At 40.3% G+C, this 19,271-nt stretch overlaps 2 protein-coding genes across 6 annotated transcripts; both read right to left on the bottom strand.

The window, feature by feature from the left end:
- Positions 1 to 5,324: 5,324 nt before the first annotated feature.
- Positions 5,325 to 9,168, bottom strand: LOC120568526 (stonustoxin subunit alpha-like). The gene is made up of 3 exons (XM_039816097.1): positions 9,101 to 9,168; positions 8,598 to 8,674; positions 5,325 to 6,871 (listed from the first exon to the last, which is right to left on the bottom strand). The coding sequence occupies exons 1-3, from the start codon at positions 9,166 to 9,168 to the stop codon at positions 6,339 to 6,341; spliced, it is 678 nt and encodes a 225-aa protein (XP_039672031.1). The 3' UTR covers positions 5,325 to 6,338.
- On the bottom strand, positions 7,485 to 18,695 carry LOC120568321 (protein NLRC3-like). 5 transcript variants are annotated; one of them, XM_039815745.1, is made up of 6 exons: positions 18,643 to 18,667; positions 14,466 to 14,745; positions 12,129 to 13,929; positions 11,858 to 12,031; positions 11,405 to 11,578; positions 7,485 to 9,897 (listed from the first exon to the last, which is right to left on the bottom strand). In XM_039815745.1, exons 2-6 carry the CDS (start codon positions 14,734 to 14,736, stop codon positions 9,708 to 9,710), a joined length of 2,610 nt encoding a protein of 869 aa, XP_039671679.1. In that variant the 5' UTR covers positions 14,737 to 14,745; positions 18,643 to 18,667; the 3' UTR covers positions 7,485 to 9,707. The 5 variants fall into 5 exon arrangements, with proteins under 5 accessions (XP_039671679.1, XP_039671678.1, XP_039671681.1 ...); XM_039815744.1 differs by lacking the exon at positions 18,643 to 18,667 and adding an exon at positions 17,502 to 17,612; XM_039815746.1 differs by lacking the exons at positions 7,485 to 9,897; positions 18,643 to 18,667 and adding exons at positions 10,798 to 10,834; positions 17,502 to 17,611.
- Between the last annotated feature and the right edge of the window lie 576 nt (positions 18,696 to 19,271).

Here is a 19,271-nt window from a genome sequence, read left to right on the forward strand (position 1 = left end):
AAACATAGAAAAAAGTTTGAGAACCAGTGCACTAATGTAATGCAGAGAACACAAGTTAACACAATAATGCAGCAGCAATTTCTAAAAGATCTGCATTTCTTGTGCAAATTAAGCCGAGTTATCGCACAGGGAGTGAAGTGAGTTTTTGCTCTTGAATAGGGTCTCTAAGTCTTCGGCATGAGGGGAGAGTTTCAATCTCAAAGTGAAGGTTTGTGCAGTCTAATGTAGACCAGACCTTGCAGAGTGCTTGCTGGTCAAATGGCGTTTTTCCATTACATGGTACATGCTCGACTCGCCTCGACTCACTTTGACTCTACTCGACTCTACTCGCCTCGCTGTGCGTCCATTTTCCATTGCAGATTTTAGTACCACCTCAGCGTGGCTGGTCGTCATAGCGACTGCCGTGGGCGTGGCTTAGTGGAGTTGCTTTTCCGACTCATTTCCTGGTTCTCCTTCTCCATAAACAACATGATATCAAAGAGATAGTTAACTTTTACTGCTCCAGATTTCCCACCGTGGTCAGAAAGAACAGGGGAGACACTTTGTTTCTCTCACATATATATGACTCTAGAGTCGCTACTCGCTGCGGAGATAATCGCCGTCACTCTCTCACGTCTCCCTCGCTCACCAGCTCCCCACACACACATCACACATGCACACACCAGCGCACAAGTACAAACATCAGGCCACTTGTATGCTACAGAGAAAGGTCTGCGTGGAGCCTCCGGCAGCAAAAAATCACCGCTTGCTAAACTATTTAAAAATGCCGTCCCTCGCTAGCAATGCAGTGATCAGTGACGATTCTTTCAAACAATCAGTAGCCTTCAGGGTTTCACGTCACCTTTTTGGCTCGCCTCAGCTCGCTTGGAACCTCGACTGAGGTGGTACTAAAAAAAGTATCTGTTAGCAGGTACCAGGTACTTTTTTTCGTAATGGAAAACCAAAAAAGGCGAGTAGAGTCGAGGCGAGTCGAGCAGGTACCATGTAATAGAAAAGCGCCAAAAGATAGCCATCAAGGGGGACTGTGAGATACCTTACCTTACCAGCCACCTTCACAATACAGCTTAGGTGGTTTTTCAGTTTTTCAAGCTTCAGGACTCTATGAGGACATCTAGGGGTGAAAGGAAGAATAGCATTGTGTCACAAACTGTTTCACAGATGCTCCTGGGACGCGTTATGTCCCAGTGTATTGTTTGTTAATTGTATAAATAAAAATATTAGATCACGACAAAAATATAACACAGATATTAGGCATGAATGTCTTTGAGTCGAAGATGAGTACATGTTGTGTATGAATTCATAGATAAATAAATAAATAAATGACATAAATAACTAAGCCTATTTGTGACCTTGCATCAATGAAAATGTCACTGCCTTCTCCACAAAATAAAACTATAAAGTTAGGATTTTGGTTGTGAACGTTTCTTGTGTTTGTAAACAAATACATCAATTTTGGAGGGAAATTAATGTAGAACACATTCCACAATACTTGTGATTATATTGAGCACGAGCCTAGAGCAACGCTGTCTCAGCCAAATAGGTGAGATAGGCAGTGCAGAAGGCGAGGGGCTATATGAGCAACGAAGTGTGGTGTTTATAGAAATGTTTTCAGTCAATTGATGAGGCAGTGCTGCGGACATTGGCGATTACATTGACAGTGATGGTGCTATGGACAATAACAGTGCTCGACAGGTCAGGGATACACAGCTTTGGGAGACAAATGTTTGTGGGAATAGACATCAAATGTCATTTATATTCTGAAATAGAATTTTTTTCCACTGTTCCAGGGCTGCTCTTATTTCTTACTCCGTAATAAACTTCTACTGCATAAACTTTCTATGAACACTGTACTCGCTTATAATAATCTCTATATTCACTAACTCGCTGGACTTACTGTAAATAACAACCTCCACAAATACGACCCTGTGTTGCACTATTTGAATTCAATTCCTTCAAGCAGTCAATGGGTGTGTGTGAAAAGTACCTCCCGCGCTACGTATTGTTGCCTGTTTTGCTCCTCAAGGTTTTGAGGAATTACTCACTATGGTTACTCCACTAATTGCCAGAAAAACACCCATTTTGGAGACAGCATTTTGAGCTGTGTTATACTGTTGCCATTTGTTGGAAAAATGGGCTCCATTGGTCCCGACATTCTCCAACTCCACCAGACCAGACTGGACATAAACTCTGCAACCTCAATCACCGCACAAACGCGACAACCACAGACGGCCGCCCACACTGACCCAACTGTTGGTGTTTGTTGGAGTTTGTTGGAGCAGTGTGAAGCTCCTTAAATTGATGGTTGGAGTAATTTCACGGGTCCTTTGCACCATGATCCGAGGCCAAACACCCCCAGAAGCTTTTTCACCTGGGTCGAACATTGGGGGGGGGAGCGTTAGCATGAAGTTAGCGTTATCGCTGAGTCGCGCGGAAGGCTAATGGATCGAAGTGTCTCTTAACATTACCCCATTACAGCCCGAAAATGATACCAAACATCTACAGGTAGTACTTAGGTTTTGAAGCACGTAAAACGATGTATTGTAAAGTCTGTGAAGTACACAGAAGTTTATGTAAGAATTCTACTGCTCTCTGCTGGCTTGCTCTCTGCTGCGTTTACCCCCGCATTACGCGGAGCTTAGGGACATCTACAAATTACAACACCGAAAAGAGATGCAACAAAATATTTATTAATTTAATGATTAAATAAGGTAATGTCTCCAAACTTACCTCAATTATTACTTGTCTCCTGCTAGTTATACTACAGCACTTACTTTAAAAAATAAGTTAAATTAAAAAATATTTTTGTTGCATCTCTTTTCGGTGTTGTAATTTGTAGATGTCCCTAAACACTCGTCTTACAGCAGCAACAACAACAGCAGAGAGCAGAAGCCAGCAGGCAAGTGTTATTTACATAAACTTCTGGTGTACTTACAAACTTTCCAATCCATCGTTTTATGAGTGCATAACCTATATATACTAGTGTAGACGTTTGGTATCATTTCGGGCATTATTAGTGGGGTAATGTTAAGAGACACTTCGGATCCATTAGCCTCTGCGCTAAGCTATTCAGCGGCTAACGCTACTCTACGCTAACTCTCCCAATGTTAGACCCAGGTAAAAAAAGCTTCTGGGGGGGTGTTTGGCTCGAGGTCATTGTGCAAGGACCCTAGGGTGAAATTACTCCAAACCATCACTTTAAGGGGAGAAAATGTAACTAATAGATATCACCATGAACTTTCCCCATTTGATTACATTATTTAGAAAATGTATATTTGTATTAAACGTTTTCTGAAATATCAGAAATATCTTTTGGTAAATTTAGAAGAAATCTACAGACACAAATAAACAAAGTGTAGTAAAATAAATGTTTTCTTTCCACTAATCTGAAAGAAGACATGTTAAGACATTTTAGATCTTTCTCATGTCATTTTGAATACATTTTCCATATTTTTCTTTTATTATTTTATTTTGTTGTAATAAATATTCATTTGTCTTTGTGAGCTACCTATGTTAACTCTTAACTAGGGTTGGGTACCGAAACTTGGTGCCAATAGGGAACCGGTGCCGACGTAAACGGTAGTAACGAGACCGAATAAGAACGAAAGTTTCGGTGCCTCATTTCGGTGCTTGACTTTACACTACACCTGACAGCATGTAACGTTAGCCTACCTTTAGCTAGCAGCTGGATTAAACACCGGTAAAATGTTGACAGCTAACGTTAAACAGTGTAAAGTGTGACTGTATTTCACTGTGGAGGACTTCAACAGTCTGCACTGCAGCGCAGCAGCAGCTGCCGTTGTCGAAATTCATAGATATACAGTATGTTTATATGGTCGGAATTAAACAACACAGACGGTGCGTTCACTTGCAGCTGCCGTTGTCGGAATTAAACAACACAGACGGTGCATTCACTTAAAACAGGTAGCCTCGTGGTGCATTCACAGTAATTGTAAAATACCCTTTTCCCATCTGGGGTTCAACAGCAATTTACTGGTGAAATAAGTTATTGTTATTGTTATAGTTATTACATTATTATTAAATCTTTAATTTTGACCATGGCCTTAGCAATAAACAAGTCACTGACTGTTGTTTACTACCCTCATTTTTTTTTTTCCTTTATTGAAAAGTACCGGTTCAGGCACCGTTTAGGCACCGGCACCGTTTTAAAAGTATCGATTTAGCACCGGAATCGAAAAAAAACCAAACGATACCCAACCCTACTCCTAACCCCTGTGTTATGTTGTGTAATGTAATTTAGTTTTTCAGATTATTTTTTTGGGGGTTCTTTCCTTGATATACTCACCCATGTACCTGTGTGTTCCTCTCTGTATACGTGTTTACTGCTGTCTGGGTTGTATTTCAAATTGTAATTTTATGTCATTTAAACTGTATGTATGTCTAATGTATTCATGTTCTAGCCCTCTTTCCCTTTCCCTAAGTGGCGTAACCACTTGTCAGGCCACCATTGTAAATAAGAACCTGTTCTTAATGACTTGCCTAAAGAAATATGGATGAAATAAAAAAATTAAAAAAGTATTTTGTTTTATACTTGTTAGAGTTTGTTATGTTTCTTTTTGTTTCCTGTTTGTGTCATAAAATGTTTTGATACTGTCTGAACTATTGTTTTTTTGGCTCCAAGAAGGACTAGCCGGTTGTCTAGGCAACAGCTAATGGGGATCCTTATAATAACCAATAAAATGATGATCACCTGTGTGCTCCTCCTGTTGTTACTTTGACACTGCTGCCCTCTGGTGGCTGCAGAGACTCACTGCTTCAAACTACACATCTTATGTTTCTTTATTCGTGTTTCTCTTGTCTCTCTTTTTGTTGTTTCTTGTATGCAGTGTTGCAGAAAGTATTCTGATCCTTTACTGCCGTAAAAGTAATACACTGTTACAGTAAAAGTCCTGCATTGAAAATGTTCCTTCAGTGAAAGTCTGTAAGTATAATAGTAAAGTTATTTAGTTAGCTAGCTAATGGACATTTTGAGTCTCACTTGTTAACTAGATGATGATAAAGAGTAAATAGTGAGAGGTGTTGTTCAGCTAGTGTGACGAGATGTCTAACTAGTGCTGACAAAGACTGACATCGCTGAGGAAACTGACGTCTGATATCAAGAATATGAAATAGATGCTAGAGTGCTTAAAAAACAATATTGTTCTGTTAGGAGAACATTTTAAAGAGTGAACCTGTAAGTACAGAAATGTTCTCGTCTTGTATCTCCAATTTCTAGTGTATTTAAGAGACCTAGTGTCAGGATTTGTGCAGCCTTGGACCCCAAAAATTCAGAGAGTTAAGACGAGGAGTCAGCATAACGTTTCAAAGGTTTATTAAATTAATAAAAAGCTTCCAATAAAGAAAACAAAAGAACATTTATTTCACATATTTAAATATATCATTCAGAAACTTACAACTATTCCATCCTCTAAACTATAGTCTACATTATTCATAATGTCTACATATTTTACACTTAAATTAGGTTTAATTTCATGTTATTGAGTTTTAGTTTACCATAAATAAAACTGTCTGTCCATCTGTCTGTCTGTCTGTCTGTCTTTCTTTTTGTCTGTCTGTCTGCCTTTCTGTCTGCATGTCTGTCTGCCTGTCTGTCTCTGTGTGTGTGCGTGTGTGTGTGTGTCTGTCTGTCTGTCTGTCTCCCTGCCTGTCTGTCTCTCTGTCTGTCTTTTAGAGATTAACGTTCCCCTCAAACATTGTTTATAACTTTATATTCAATATATTTAGTTCAAACGTCTCCAGCCAATCAGATTCACTCAGGGGAGAAAATAAACCTGGAGATTACTGGAACAGATCTGTATGGAGGTTTACTAACAACAACAACTGACTGACTCTTAGAATTATAATAAGATAAAAATATTATATCATAATAAAAAATAAGAATGTAAAATATACCAGAAAGTACTCAAGTTAAAGTACTGATACCACGGTGTAGATATAAGTAAAAGTACAAAAGAATCAAAAGTAAAAGTGGTCATTCTGCAGAATAATCAGTATGATATTACTGGTTTCTAACGACTGATAACTTTAATGTTGCAGCTAGTAATCTGTAATAATATATCATCATTTATTATCTGATTGTATTTACTTTTAATAATCTGAATGTGTAAAGGAACTAAAGCTGTCAGATAACCAGCAAGGTCGTTGCTGAATGCAGCTTTTAGAGACGATGATGAAGAGCATTACATTTCATTTAGCTGTTTGGAGCAGACTAATCCATTCAGGAAATCATTGGTGATACCCACATTCTCCTCACTAACATCAGCTGATGATCCTGATCAGACTCAACTGTCTGGTTCCCTGACAGGAGGAGATTCTCCATCCTACACAGGATACAGAGACACTGAGGAACCATATGATAGTAACCCAAACCCAGGATAGAGAGGCTGAGTGAATGTGGTGTTGAAGGTATGGAGGTGGATCAGTGAGTCAGAGGAGACTGTGTAGAAGGACAGAAAGCCAGCAGGACAGTCCACATACACTGCTACTCTACCAGAGACAGAGGAGGAGGAGATGGATGGTCCTCTGTTACTGTGCCTGACAGAGTAACCAACTTCAGAGCAGATCAGACTCCAGGACTGATCATTATATCCAAACACACATTCGTTATTGCCTCCTCTCCTCCTGATTCCTCCGTAACTCACTGATATAGAAACCCCTCGTTTCCTCTCAACCTCCCAGTAACAGCGACCAGTCAGACCATCTCTACACAGCAGCTGAGGATACCAGGAGTCAAACCTCTCTGGATGATCAGGATATGGCTGATCCTCTTCCACAAATGTCACCTTCCTGTTGTTTTCAGACAGTTTGAGTTTTCTGTTCGCCGTGTTTGTGTCGAGTGTGAGTTCACAGGAATCTGACGGAGAGAACGAGACACGACACAGCTGCAGTTATTAACCTATCAGCACTTTGATGATGACATCAATTCAATTCAATTCAAACAACTTTATTTATCCCCGTAGGGCAATTCTGTTTTTAGCCTACCAGTCGTATCAACAAGACAAGACAACACTTAACCAGGCATACAGACAAGCAGAGAAACACTGTCAGTGACATCATATTGCATAAATGGGCATCAAAACCAATCAAGAAATACACATACACAGGCCATGATACTGACTAAGCAGCAACCAACTCTCAAGATAGTAGCATATTAAATAAATAATAGTAATACTAAGTAAATACTAAATAACTAATGATACAAAGGTTTGGAATGCCTGGCGCTTATTTAGTTGCCGCTGTCAACAATATTTAAGAATCTAATGGCAGAGGGAATAAAATAATTTGCATATCTGTTAGTTTTCCTTGGGGGGGCAAGGTAGCGTTGTCCTGAGGGCATTAGGCAGAATTCCTGACTAAGAACATGGCCAGGATAACTCATGACCTGTCTAGCCTTCTGGAGCACCCTTTTTTTCCAAAGGGAGCTCAGGTCTGTCAACTGAACACCAATGATCTTGGAGCAGATTTTGACAATACTGCTTAGTCTATTCTTGTCCCGCACAGACAATCCATAAAGAGTCTGTCTGTTAAGAAATTTAAGAGCAGCAATAAAATCTGATCAGGTAGATTAAAATAAGAGGCCAGTCGCTCTATTAGAATATGAGGCTGCATCTTATTAAAAGCTGAAGAGAAATCAGCAAATAAAAGTCTTGCATGTGACTTAGGTTTTTCGAGGTGCTTATATAATCTATCTAAAATGAAAATCTTAGCGTCATCCACACCTTTCCCAGCTTGATAGGCAAATTGTAGTGGATCTAATTTTCCATCGATTAAGGAGACAATTTCATCTTTCAGTATTTTCTCAAAAGTTTTCATCACTAGTGATGTTAGTGCCACAGGTCTGAATTCATTCATTTCTCTTGGATTATTAGATTTAGGGACAGGTATTATAATTGATGTTTTCCATATGGCAGGAATCTGACCACACTCGATACACATCTGAAAAAGAGTTGTAAACACCTCACAGAGCTGGTCCGCACAATAACGCAAAACGCGTCCACAGATGGAGTCAGGGCCAGCAGCTTTACGTATGTTTACTTTCTTGAAAAGATTTGTGACATTACTTTGTGTTATCACTAGACCATTCTCTGGAACCAAAGATTCCCGCATTTTAGGGATATCATTCACAAAATCAGACCTTTCAAAACGAGAAAAGAAAGAATTAAAACCATTTGCCAAGTCTGCATTTTCCACACCATTTACATGAATGACCTGCTTGATCCTACAGGAAGATTGATTAATTGATGCCATGGATTTTATACCTGTCCAGGCTGCCCTGAGGTCCCCTCTACAATACAGACTTTCAATTTTATTTCTATAATTCCATTTGGCCTTCCTTATTTCGACCTTAACTTCTCTGGAAGCCGCTTTTTTCTCCTGGGGGTTTCCTGAATAAAATATTCTTTTCTTTTTGTTAATGGCTGATTTAAGTTCTTTGGTCACCCAAGGTTTATTATTTGGGAAAATAACCACTTTTTTAGAAGGAATTACTGAATCCACACAGAATGTAATATATGATGAAACAGTGTCTGTAAGTTCATTATTATCATCACAACCCTCATAAAAACATTGCCAGTCTGTACACTCAAAGCAAGCCTGGATGGAGGAGTTACTGGCCTCTGACCAGATTTTCACTGTCCTTTGTTCCCGCTCTAGGCGCCTGAAAAATGGTTTGTATACCGGCATAAGATAGACACTGCCATGGTAAGAATCACCAAAAGAAGGCATAGGCAGAGATTTATAAGCCCCGCTTACTGAGCCATAGCATAAATCTAGCATAGTGTTCTTCTGTGTGGTAGAACAAGTCACATACTGTTCATACGTCCTCAACGTATTTTTTAAATTGCAATGATTAAAATCTCCAAGGATAAACTTGGGTGCCTCGGGGCAGATAGAGTCCAGTTTATGCGTGACGTCAGCAATCAGCTGGGCAGCAACTGAGGCATTGGCCCGTGGATGAATGTACACTACTGTGTAAAAGAGCTGTTGAAACTCACGCGGCAAATAAAAGGGACGGAGAGAAATAGTCAACAATTCCACATATGGGGTACATATCTTCTCTCTGATCACGACAGTGTTACAGTACCTTTCGTTCACATAGAAGCACACGCCTCCTCCTCGATTCTTGCCGGTGATCTTCGATGACCGATCCATACGAATTGGGCTTCCAAACCCAGTTAAGATAAGATCCGAGTCCGGGTTTGCATCACCGAGCCATGTTTCAGTAAAGGCAAGGAGACAAGTGTTTTGAACTTCCCGTTTAAACTTGGCATATGTTTCCAGCTCATTTATCTTGTTTCTGATAAACTGTACATTTGACAACAGGACCGAAGGAAGTGGTTGTAATTTGCGGAGGTTTTCAAGCCGAAGAGTCTTAAGTCTCCGACGCAAACCACCTCTTTTTCCTCGTTTCCGATGGCCTGACGACTTAGACGGCCTACAAAGTTCCATCGGTATGCCCGGTGATACAGTTCCCACTGTAGAAGTCCGTAAGGACAGGAGAAGCTCACGGCTTACTTTCCCGTATACACCATGTCCTACGGCGTGACTGGCAAATCCCAGAAGAAGCATTGACACGCAAAAAATTGCAAAAAGCTCCACGAGTAATCCCATAATCTGCATTGCTGAAACACTGACAAGTAATTTCTTTCATACGCACCCACGCCACAGTTAAAAACAAGGTTTAAAACAATTTAAGACACGATAAAAACAAACAAAACGACTGGGAGACTACTGGGTCGCACACTATGAAGCGCCCCCAGTGGACAGCTAGAGGCATCAGAGGGTTGAATGAGTGATGTCACAGTCCCATGAATGAAATGAAAAACACACTTACACTTCCTCAGACCTGGTGTCAACCATCTGACTCCAGCAGGCTCCACCCTGAAAGGAGGAGTGGGGGACATTACATCACTCTCACACATTATTATACACTGATAAAGGAACAGTCTGAAAGCTGGAGAAATACATCTCAAAAGACCTGTCCTGGGGTCAGTAGGTTCAAGGTTTAGTTTTAATGTACATGGACCTTTCTCTGTAGAGATTAAAAAAGCTTGTTAAACATCAGGCCTGTTGTCCACAGTTTATCTATAAACATTATTTTTTTCAGGAAAAACTGGGCTATTAGAATATTTGTGCTGCACTGAGGTCACTTGAATGTAAAAAAAGTTTGTAGGACCTTAAAGACAAATAAATAAATAAAAATGAACATAGATCTCACAGATATGTACTGATATGACACACAGAGCAATACAAGCTAAGCCAATGTCATATGTCTTGTCAAAGTCAAACTGTGAAGAAATAAACATTATAACCTATACAGTTGACAAAATATATAATTATTTTCTAAATAGTCCAGACGCTTTTGTCCTCATGACATTCACTTATGCACAATAGGCCTACTTAACTTTGAATTGTGGTGGAGTAGAAGTATAATGGAGAAAATGAAAATACTCAATTAAAAGTACCTTACAATTGTCATGAAGTATGTTATAGTTACTTTCCACAGCTGATAAAATGTAATGCTAATATAACGTGTAACAAGCCTAAACATTACAGACATATTTGTTTTAATCTTTCAGCTGCTCAGACTCACAGCTGTCCGCGCTGATGTACTGTTACCTGTTGGGATACAGATGTTGTCCGTACCCAGGGGCGTAGCACAAAATTCTGGGCCCTGTAGACAGACATTTTCTATGGGCCCCTCCCCGCATCAACAGCTATTCATTCTAGCATCTTTTTGGACCCTACTCACATGAGGGCCCTGGCTACTCAGTCCCCTTCCCCCCCCCCAGTCCGACGCCCCTGTCCATACCATTACCTGTTGGGACACAAATGTTGACCGTACCGTCTCTGGTTCTGGCTCTGAGCACGGCAACAGTGACTCACTTCAACGCAGTGTAAAAAACTCCTGAAACTAATATCCGTCTCTGCAGTCATCTCAACCATCGACTCCAGCAACAGGAAATAACACTCACAGACCTTCTTTCTGTGACCAAATGTTTTGTGGTTCTTCAAAAAACAAAACACCACTAAATGTTGGGTTGAAATGCATTGTAACTCATATTACGGAGATTGTAACGGGTATAATATTACCAACATTTTATTAGTAATGTGTTATATTACTGCGTTACAGCCAAAAGGAATACATTATGGTAATTGGGTTACTTTTGTAATGCGTTTCTACCAACACTGGTCATGAAATATTATAAATATTTCTATATTTCTCAAAATGAAAGGCAGTTTCTTTAAATGGCAGATATCTGTCCAACCTGGCGATCTCTAACAACAGGGAATTATCATTTTAGTTGTTTGAGATGTTCTCTTTGGACACCTCCTACACAAATATCTTATTTTTTGTTCTTCTTTTATGTTCATCCAGTGTGTATACCTGAGAGTGTCCAGTCTCCAAAGTGGATCCTTAAGTCCATCCGAAAGCAGCTTCACTCCTGAGTCTCCTGGGTGATTGTATCTCAGGTCCAGCACTCTCAGATGGGAGGGGTTGGCGGTCAGAGCTGAGACCAGAGAAGAACAGCCTTCCTCTGAGATCAGACAGCCTGACAGACTGCAAACACACAGAACAACACACAATCCAACACATACTGTCAATCAACAAATTAACATTACTGGTAGCTCTTTGATTCCTGTCTGATATTTCAAGTACCAACCACAGAGTGAGATGAAAAAAACTTAAAACATGTTCATGGGAAGAGATTTAAACTAAATTAACACAACTGTTTGAAATCATTCAAGCAGAGACAATCTTAGGCACATTACGAGTTGATCCATTAATGTAAATCAAGATTTAGGTGACCATTAGTTAAACAGGTTGTTGAATCCTGACCTGAGATTCTCCAGTTTACAGTGTGGACTCTGAAGTCCAGCTGACAGCAGCTTCCCTCCTGAATCCTTCAGGTTGTTGTTACTCAGGTCCAGCTCTCTCAGACTAGAGGACTCAGAGCTGAGAACTGAGGACAGAGCTTCACAGCTTCTCTCTGACAGGTTACAGCCAATCAGTCTGGAGAGACAACGATGAAGAACAAAGAATCAAGAAGTTGAAAAGACAGCAGAGTATTTAACTTATGATATATGAGTCCAAATATCACTGTACTTACAGAGCTTTTTTGGAGGCTTTGACCACTGGCAGCAGCCTCAGAAGAGCTTCCTCTGAAGCACGGTATTCTTTCAGGTCAAACACGTCCAGATCTTCTTCTGATGACAGTAAGATGAAGACCAGAGCTGACCACTGAGCAGGAGACAGTTTATCTGTGGAGAGACGTCTTGATCTCAGGTACTGTTGGATCTCCACCACTAAAGAACTATCATTCAGTTCATTCAGACAGTGGAACAGATTGATGCTTCTCTCAGCAGACATATCCCTGTTCATCTTCTTCTTGATGTACTTGACTGTTTTCTCGTTTGTCTGTGAGCTACTTCCTGTCTGTGTCAACAGGCCTCGTAGAAGATTCTGATTGGATTCTAGAGAAAGACCCAGGAGGAAGCGGAGGAACAAGTCAAGGTGTCCATTCCGACTCTGTAAGGCCTTGTCCACAGCACTCTGGTAGAACTGTGTTAGTTTAGGTTTTTCTCTGAAGACTTTAGGCAGCCATGATGGTGTTTGTTCTTCTGACAGCAGGTTGACTCCAGAGTTGGTGAATGTCAGATGGACATGAAGAGCAGCCAGAAACTCCTGAACACTCAGATGGATGAAGCTGAACACCTTGTCCTGGTACATTCCACTCTCCTCTTTAAAGATCTGTGTGAACACTCCTGAGTACACTGAGGCTGCTCTGATATCGATGCCACACTCTCTCAGGTCTGATTCATAGAAGATCAGGTTGCCTTTCTGCAGCTGCTCAAAAGCCAGTTTTGCCAGAGACTCAATCATCTTCCTGGTGTCTGGACTCCAGGGTGGATCTGTTTCAGGTTTGTCATGAAACTTGACGTTCTTCCGTTTGGACTGAACCACCAGGAAGTGGATATACACCTCAGTCAGAGTTTTGGGCAGTTCCCCTCCCTCTATGGTCTTTAACACCTTCTTTAGAACTGCAGCAGTGATCCAGCAAAAGATTGGGATGTGGCACATGATGTAGAGGCTTCGTGATGTCTTGATATGGGAGATGATTATGTAGGCCTGCTCCTCATCTGTGAATCTCTTCCTGAAGTACTCCTCCTTCTGTGAGTCAGTGAACCCTCTTACCTCTGTCACCATGTCAACACACTCAGGAGGGATCTGATCGGCTGCTGTAGGTCGTGTGGTTATCCAGAGGCGAGCAGAGGGAAGCAGTTTCCCCCTAATGAGATTTGTCAGCAGCACACCCACTGAGGTGGACTCTGTAACATCAGTCAGGATCTCAGTGTTGAGGAAGTCCAGAGGAAGTCGACACTCATCCAGACCGTCAAAGATGAACACAACCGGGAAGTCTTCAAACCTGCAGATTCCTGCTTTTTTGATTTCACTAAAGAAGTGATGAACAAGTTCCACCAAGCTGCACTTTTTCTCTTTCAGCACATTCAGCTCTCTAAAGGTGAATGGAAATGTGAACTGGATGTCTTGGTTGGCTTTGTCTTCAGCCCAGTCCAGAGTGAACTTCTGTGTTAAGACTGTTTTCCCGATGCCAGCCACTCCCTTTGTCATCACTGTTCTGATTGGTTCTTCTCTTCCAGGTGGGGTTTTAAAGATGTCTTCACATGTTATTGTTGTTTCTGGTCTGTCTTGTTTCCAGGATGCTGTTTCAATCTGTCTGACCTCATGTTCATTATTGACCCCTGCAGTCCCTCCCTTTGTGATGTAGATCTCTGTGAACATCCGATTCAGAAGGGTTGGGTTTCCTGCTTTAGCAATTCCCTCAAACACACACTGGAAAGTCTTATGTAAGTTGGATTTGACTTTTCGCTGGCATGCAGTAAGAATCTCTGAATGAATAAAACAATGAAATCAATGAAGGTTTGTTCTGGTGAATGTGAGTGTGCACATTTCTGTATTCATGAAATCTGTTCAGCCCATTTGACGACGAGGTCCTGAACATGTTAACTATTGTAAAATTACTTAGTATTCCTCAAAAACAACTGATATGATGGGGGTTTCAATCATACATCTATGAACTCTTCATTGTCCAAATAAACCAGAAGGTATATGACTTAATTACAGAGGTAATTAATATTGCCCAAGCAGTATCTTACATTGACATCAGTGTGTGCAAATTTTAACCAGCAGAGGAAACAAAAACAGTCTGACTTTGTTTAATAATTTTTTGTTCTTGGAGACATTTAAAATTTTGTTTCTCTTGTGGATGTTTGGTAGCTTGTTCTGTTGTTGTCAACACAATATATGTATCTTTGTAGATAAGAGGGAGACAGTGGTAACAAAGCTAATGTTTGTCTAAGACTGTGATATATAAGTATGATCTTTGTTACATCATTTTTTTTTTTTTATAATGATTATGACTTACCTGCAGGTTCTGAGATGATGTTTGATAAATTCTCCACTAGATCATTTTGATTAATCTTAACTAAAACTATTCTGGTCACTTTAATAGTGTTTATACTGTAGGTCTGGAACATCGTATCCACTGTGTTCACCCTGTTTACATTCTCCAGTTTACTCTTTGGGATTGCTGGGAAGTCTTTTAGGACTCCCTGCAGGTACCACTTAAATTTTTCAAAGTCGTCGGTTCCCAAATTATCTAAAATTCCCAAGACGACTTCTTGAGGCGTCTCCATCTTTAATCCCTGCAAAAATCCAAAAGATACCGAAAAGAACATTGTCACTTAACAGACATTTTTGTGGGAGTTTAAAAATTATTACGTATCATCAAAACAGACCAGTTTTGTAGATTATGTTATGATGACATTTGTGTAAACAAATAATTTAAGATTTATTCATGGATCATTATATAATGGTAATTAATAAACAAAAAGTAAAGATTCTGCAGTAATTCTATTAGACTTCAGTGTTTTATCTGATACATTGGATCACTCTCGAACTTGAGAGGCTCAAGCAGTGGATGGAAATGTTTGGATCACCTCTGGAGTGGTTTTCTTCTTACCTTTCATACAGGATTGTGCTGTTTGCGGTTTGCTTTATACATTCAGCTCTGGTTTCTCTTGGTTAAATAATAAGTAATTTAAAAGTTATCTCCACAGAATCAGAATTGACTTTAGTGTCATTGTAAGTAGATAGAACAAAATTGTGTGCTACTCTATGGTGCAACATAAAAACCTGAAAATAATAATTGATGTGTTTATTTCCTCCTGTTTTAACTACTGCAATTCTCTTTTGCTCTGCCTTAGTAAGACTTCCCGGAATTACTTGAAAGTGGTCCAAATGCTGACACCAAACTTTTGACCAAGCCCTTTAAAAGGTCTCATTTTACTCGCACCGCTCGACTCAGGCTTAGTCATCGCAGTCACCATGGGAAAATTTGCCATGCTGTGGTGGTGCGAAGCACTTGACCCCAATTGGATTACTAGGGAGGGTTGGGAACTGAGGTGAGCTGGCGTGAGCCAGCCACCGGAGAGCAAAGATGGCAAGTGGTTGTACCCACAGAACTCAACAGGGAAGATCTTGAGGTGCATCAAAGAACCCCCAGAGTTGAGAGAAAGACAGTCCTGTATGGCCTGCAAAGGCCCCCCAAAAGTTAGTCCTGTGTTATTTCAGTACAGTGTAGGGTCACCCATGGACCAGGTGGCAATTAATGTGATGGGTCCAGTACCAGCACAGGGAACCAATATGTGCTAATCTGCATTAACTAGCACTGGACCTTGCCTATGGACGACATCCCAATTGCACCCATTGTCATGGCTACGCCTGAATATGTCAGACATTAGCATGACAGACTGTAGACGGCCTACAGCTCGAGAGGTCACGTTGCTGCCGAAAAGGCTCACCAGTGTAGCAGCAGGATATTCTTCAAGGAGAAGTGGTGGCACTGCTAGGTGCTAAAGTGCAGAGGAATTCCTCTACCACTCAGAGAGCTTCTCTGGTGGATCATGGAGTTAGAACACAGGTAACAGCAACTGCTGGGTCACGTTCAAGACTTTACTCTTCCTCAGGGACGAGGAAAGAAGGGGGTGTAGCAACTCTGCAGGACTAATATGGGAGAGACTCTTGGGGAGTTCATGGGGGAAGATGTTGCTCCTAGTTCATCTGAGACATCAGTTTCAGAAAAGGGGCAGAAAAGGGGAGAGAGAGTTGGTGGGAAAAGACCAAAATAGAAGGCCTTTAAAATTATCCCCACTTATCAGCTAACTAGCTAGTTTCGTTTACCAGCCTTTTTGTTTTTTAGGCTCTTTCCACGCTACCACTTCTAGCCACAACCATCACCAAAGAAACGCCATCTGAACGCATCATAAAGTCAGACCTCTATTCATGTGATGTCAACTGGGAAAATGTGTGAATGCCCCCTCAAGTCGAAACAATCACCCCAGCATCACCCCTCTTCATATGCGCCTTTGGCTCTTGTTTTTATTGAACACCAGCCGCTCCTATGATATACACATTTGGTTTCCAATGAATCCTTCAAAATAAAAAGCCCTCGTTATTTTGCTATTTAAAAGCTTTTATTGTGAAGCTGCAAAATCAGGAAATGTTGGGGTGTCATCAGCAGTAACTTGACAAGACTCCAACAATAGTAGAGTACAAACTGGAGACATATTTTATTATATTTCATTTCAGAAACCAGCACAGGAGAACTGATAATACTCAAGTACTTTTACTTTGAAACTTTAAGTACATTTAGCCAGTGGTGGAAGAAATATTTAGATCCATTAATTAAGTAAAAGTACTAATACAACAATATGAAAATACTTTGTTGAAAGTAAAAGTACTCAATGCAGAAAAATCCTTACATTTTAGGAACAATCACGGGTGTAATCAACTAATCATTTCAGTTGGACTTGTAGGCCGTTATTGTTAGCTAGTTTAATTTATAATAAAACATCAGATTTTATAAACTACATGTGTTTTTTGTGCAGAAATCTTAATGTGTAAACTAACTAGTAACTAAAGCTAGTAAAGTAAAATATTTCTCTCTGAAATGTAGCGGAGTAGAAGTAGAAAGTGGCATGAAAAGAAAAGACTCAAGTAAAGTACAAGTACCTCAACATTTGGACTGAAGTACAGTACTGGAGTAAATGTACTTAGTTACTTGCCACCATTGCATTTAGCTGATAATAATTGTGTACTTTTACCTCAGTAACATTTTCAAAACAGAACTTTAATTTGTACTAACAGTACTTTGACAGTATGTTTTGGTACTTTTACTGCAGTACAGGATGAAAATTAGAGGCTTCAGATTATTTCATGAGTTGTGTGTTTGGGATATGAATAATAATAAGTGAGTGTCGGTAATGTTCCTTACACTAACAGATCACCTGAACATGGTGGCTAACAGCTAACTGTTAGCACAGAGCTAAACTCTTCAACACAAACCCATTTTCACAGTGTGCTGGAACTGATCAGAAATCACCTGAAAAGTGTCACTTACCAAAAGTTTAACCTGGAGGAAACATATCTGCATCACAACACGGGAGGAAGTTAAAGTAAAAAGCTGCTGACACACACACACACACACACACACACACACACACAGACACACACACATACACACACAGACACATGGACACACACACACACACACACACAAACATACACACACATATACACACATTAACACACACACAGACACAGACACACACACACAAACACAAACACACACACACAGACACACACACACACATACACACACAGATATACACACATTAACATACACACACACACAAACCCACACACACACCCATGAACACACACACGCACAAACACACACACACACACACACACAAAACACAAACCACACACACACACAGATGAACACACACGCACACACACACACACACACACAAACACAAACCCACACACACACACCCATGAACACACACATACACACACACACACACACACACACACACACAGAGCAGGAAGTAGGGGAAAGGGGAAGGGTGTAATCTAACTGTAAGTTTGTGACATATCTGTCTGTATCTGGGAACTCTTCTTTTAAAATGTGATAAAAACTAGTTCCATGTGTCTGCTGTTAAAAGGTGCACCTGTTAGAATAATAATAAACTTTATTTTATAACATTTTTCTTAACAAGGTTGCTGTTGTGAATCTGTTACATTCTGTAACAAACTGAACAAAGACTTGCATCTGTTTTGAATGGTATTATAAATTGAAGGAGGTTAATAGCACTAACACACTTACTTGTACTAATACAGTACTTTGACAGTGTGTTTTGGTACTTTTACTGCAGTACAGAATAATCATTGGAGACCCCAGATTCATTCATGAGTTGTTTGTTTGGAATATAAATAATAAGTGATAAGTCATTTATTGTCCTCACACTAACAGATTACCTTCAGTCATGTCTCACTTTGTCAGCAAAGCTACATTTGAGTTAAATATTAATTTTGAATAAGCTCCATAATGGTTAGCATGGTTAGCTCCCATTGTTAAAGCAGCTGGTGATCCTGAACACAGTCACGAACAGCTAACTGTTAGCACAGAGCTTAACTCTTCAACATAAACACATTTTCTACAGTGTAATGGAACTGATCTAAAAAGTGTTACTCACCAAAATTTTAACCTGGAGGAAACATATCTGCATCACAACACGGGAGGAAGTTAAAGTAAAAAGCTGCTGACACACACACACAGAGCATGAAGTAGGGGAAAAGGGAAATGGTGTAATCTAACTGAAAGTTTGTGACATGCCTGTCTGTATCTGGGAGCTCTTTTTTATGATTCTTTTTTGGGAATTTTTAGGCCTTTATTTGGATAGAAGAAGATATGTTTATTTATATTAGGACAATGCACATTAATCAACATTTCTGTAAATGCTCCAGTGTTAGCCAGTCGGCTAATTTTCAACTGTAGTCCTAGTTGCATGCATGTCTTTATGGTGGGAAGAAACCGGAGCACCCGGAGGAAACCCACGCAAGCACGGGGAGAACATGCAAACTCCACACAGAAAGGCCTGGGACGACCTGGGATCGAACCCAGAACCTTCTTGCTGTGAGGCAGAAGTGCTAACCACTGAACCACCGTGCTGCTACTTCTTTCTTAACAAGGTTGCTGTTGTGAATCTGTTTCAGGTTCAGGTTCAGGTCTGACTCCGATCTGCGGCCCTTTGCTGCATTTCATTCCCCATCTATCTCCCCTTTTATGACTTCAGCTGTCCTGTCAAAGATAGGCCTAAAATGG

This window comes from Perca fluviatilis, chromosome 11 (genome assembly GCF_010015445.1).
Source record: "Perca fluviatilis chromosome 11, GENO_Pfluv_1.0, whole genome shotgun sequence".
NCBI classification, from domain to species: domain Eukaryota; kingdom Metazoa; phylum Chordata; class Actinopteri; order Perciformes; family Percidae; genus Perca; species Perca fluviatilis.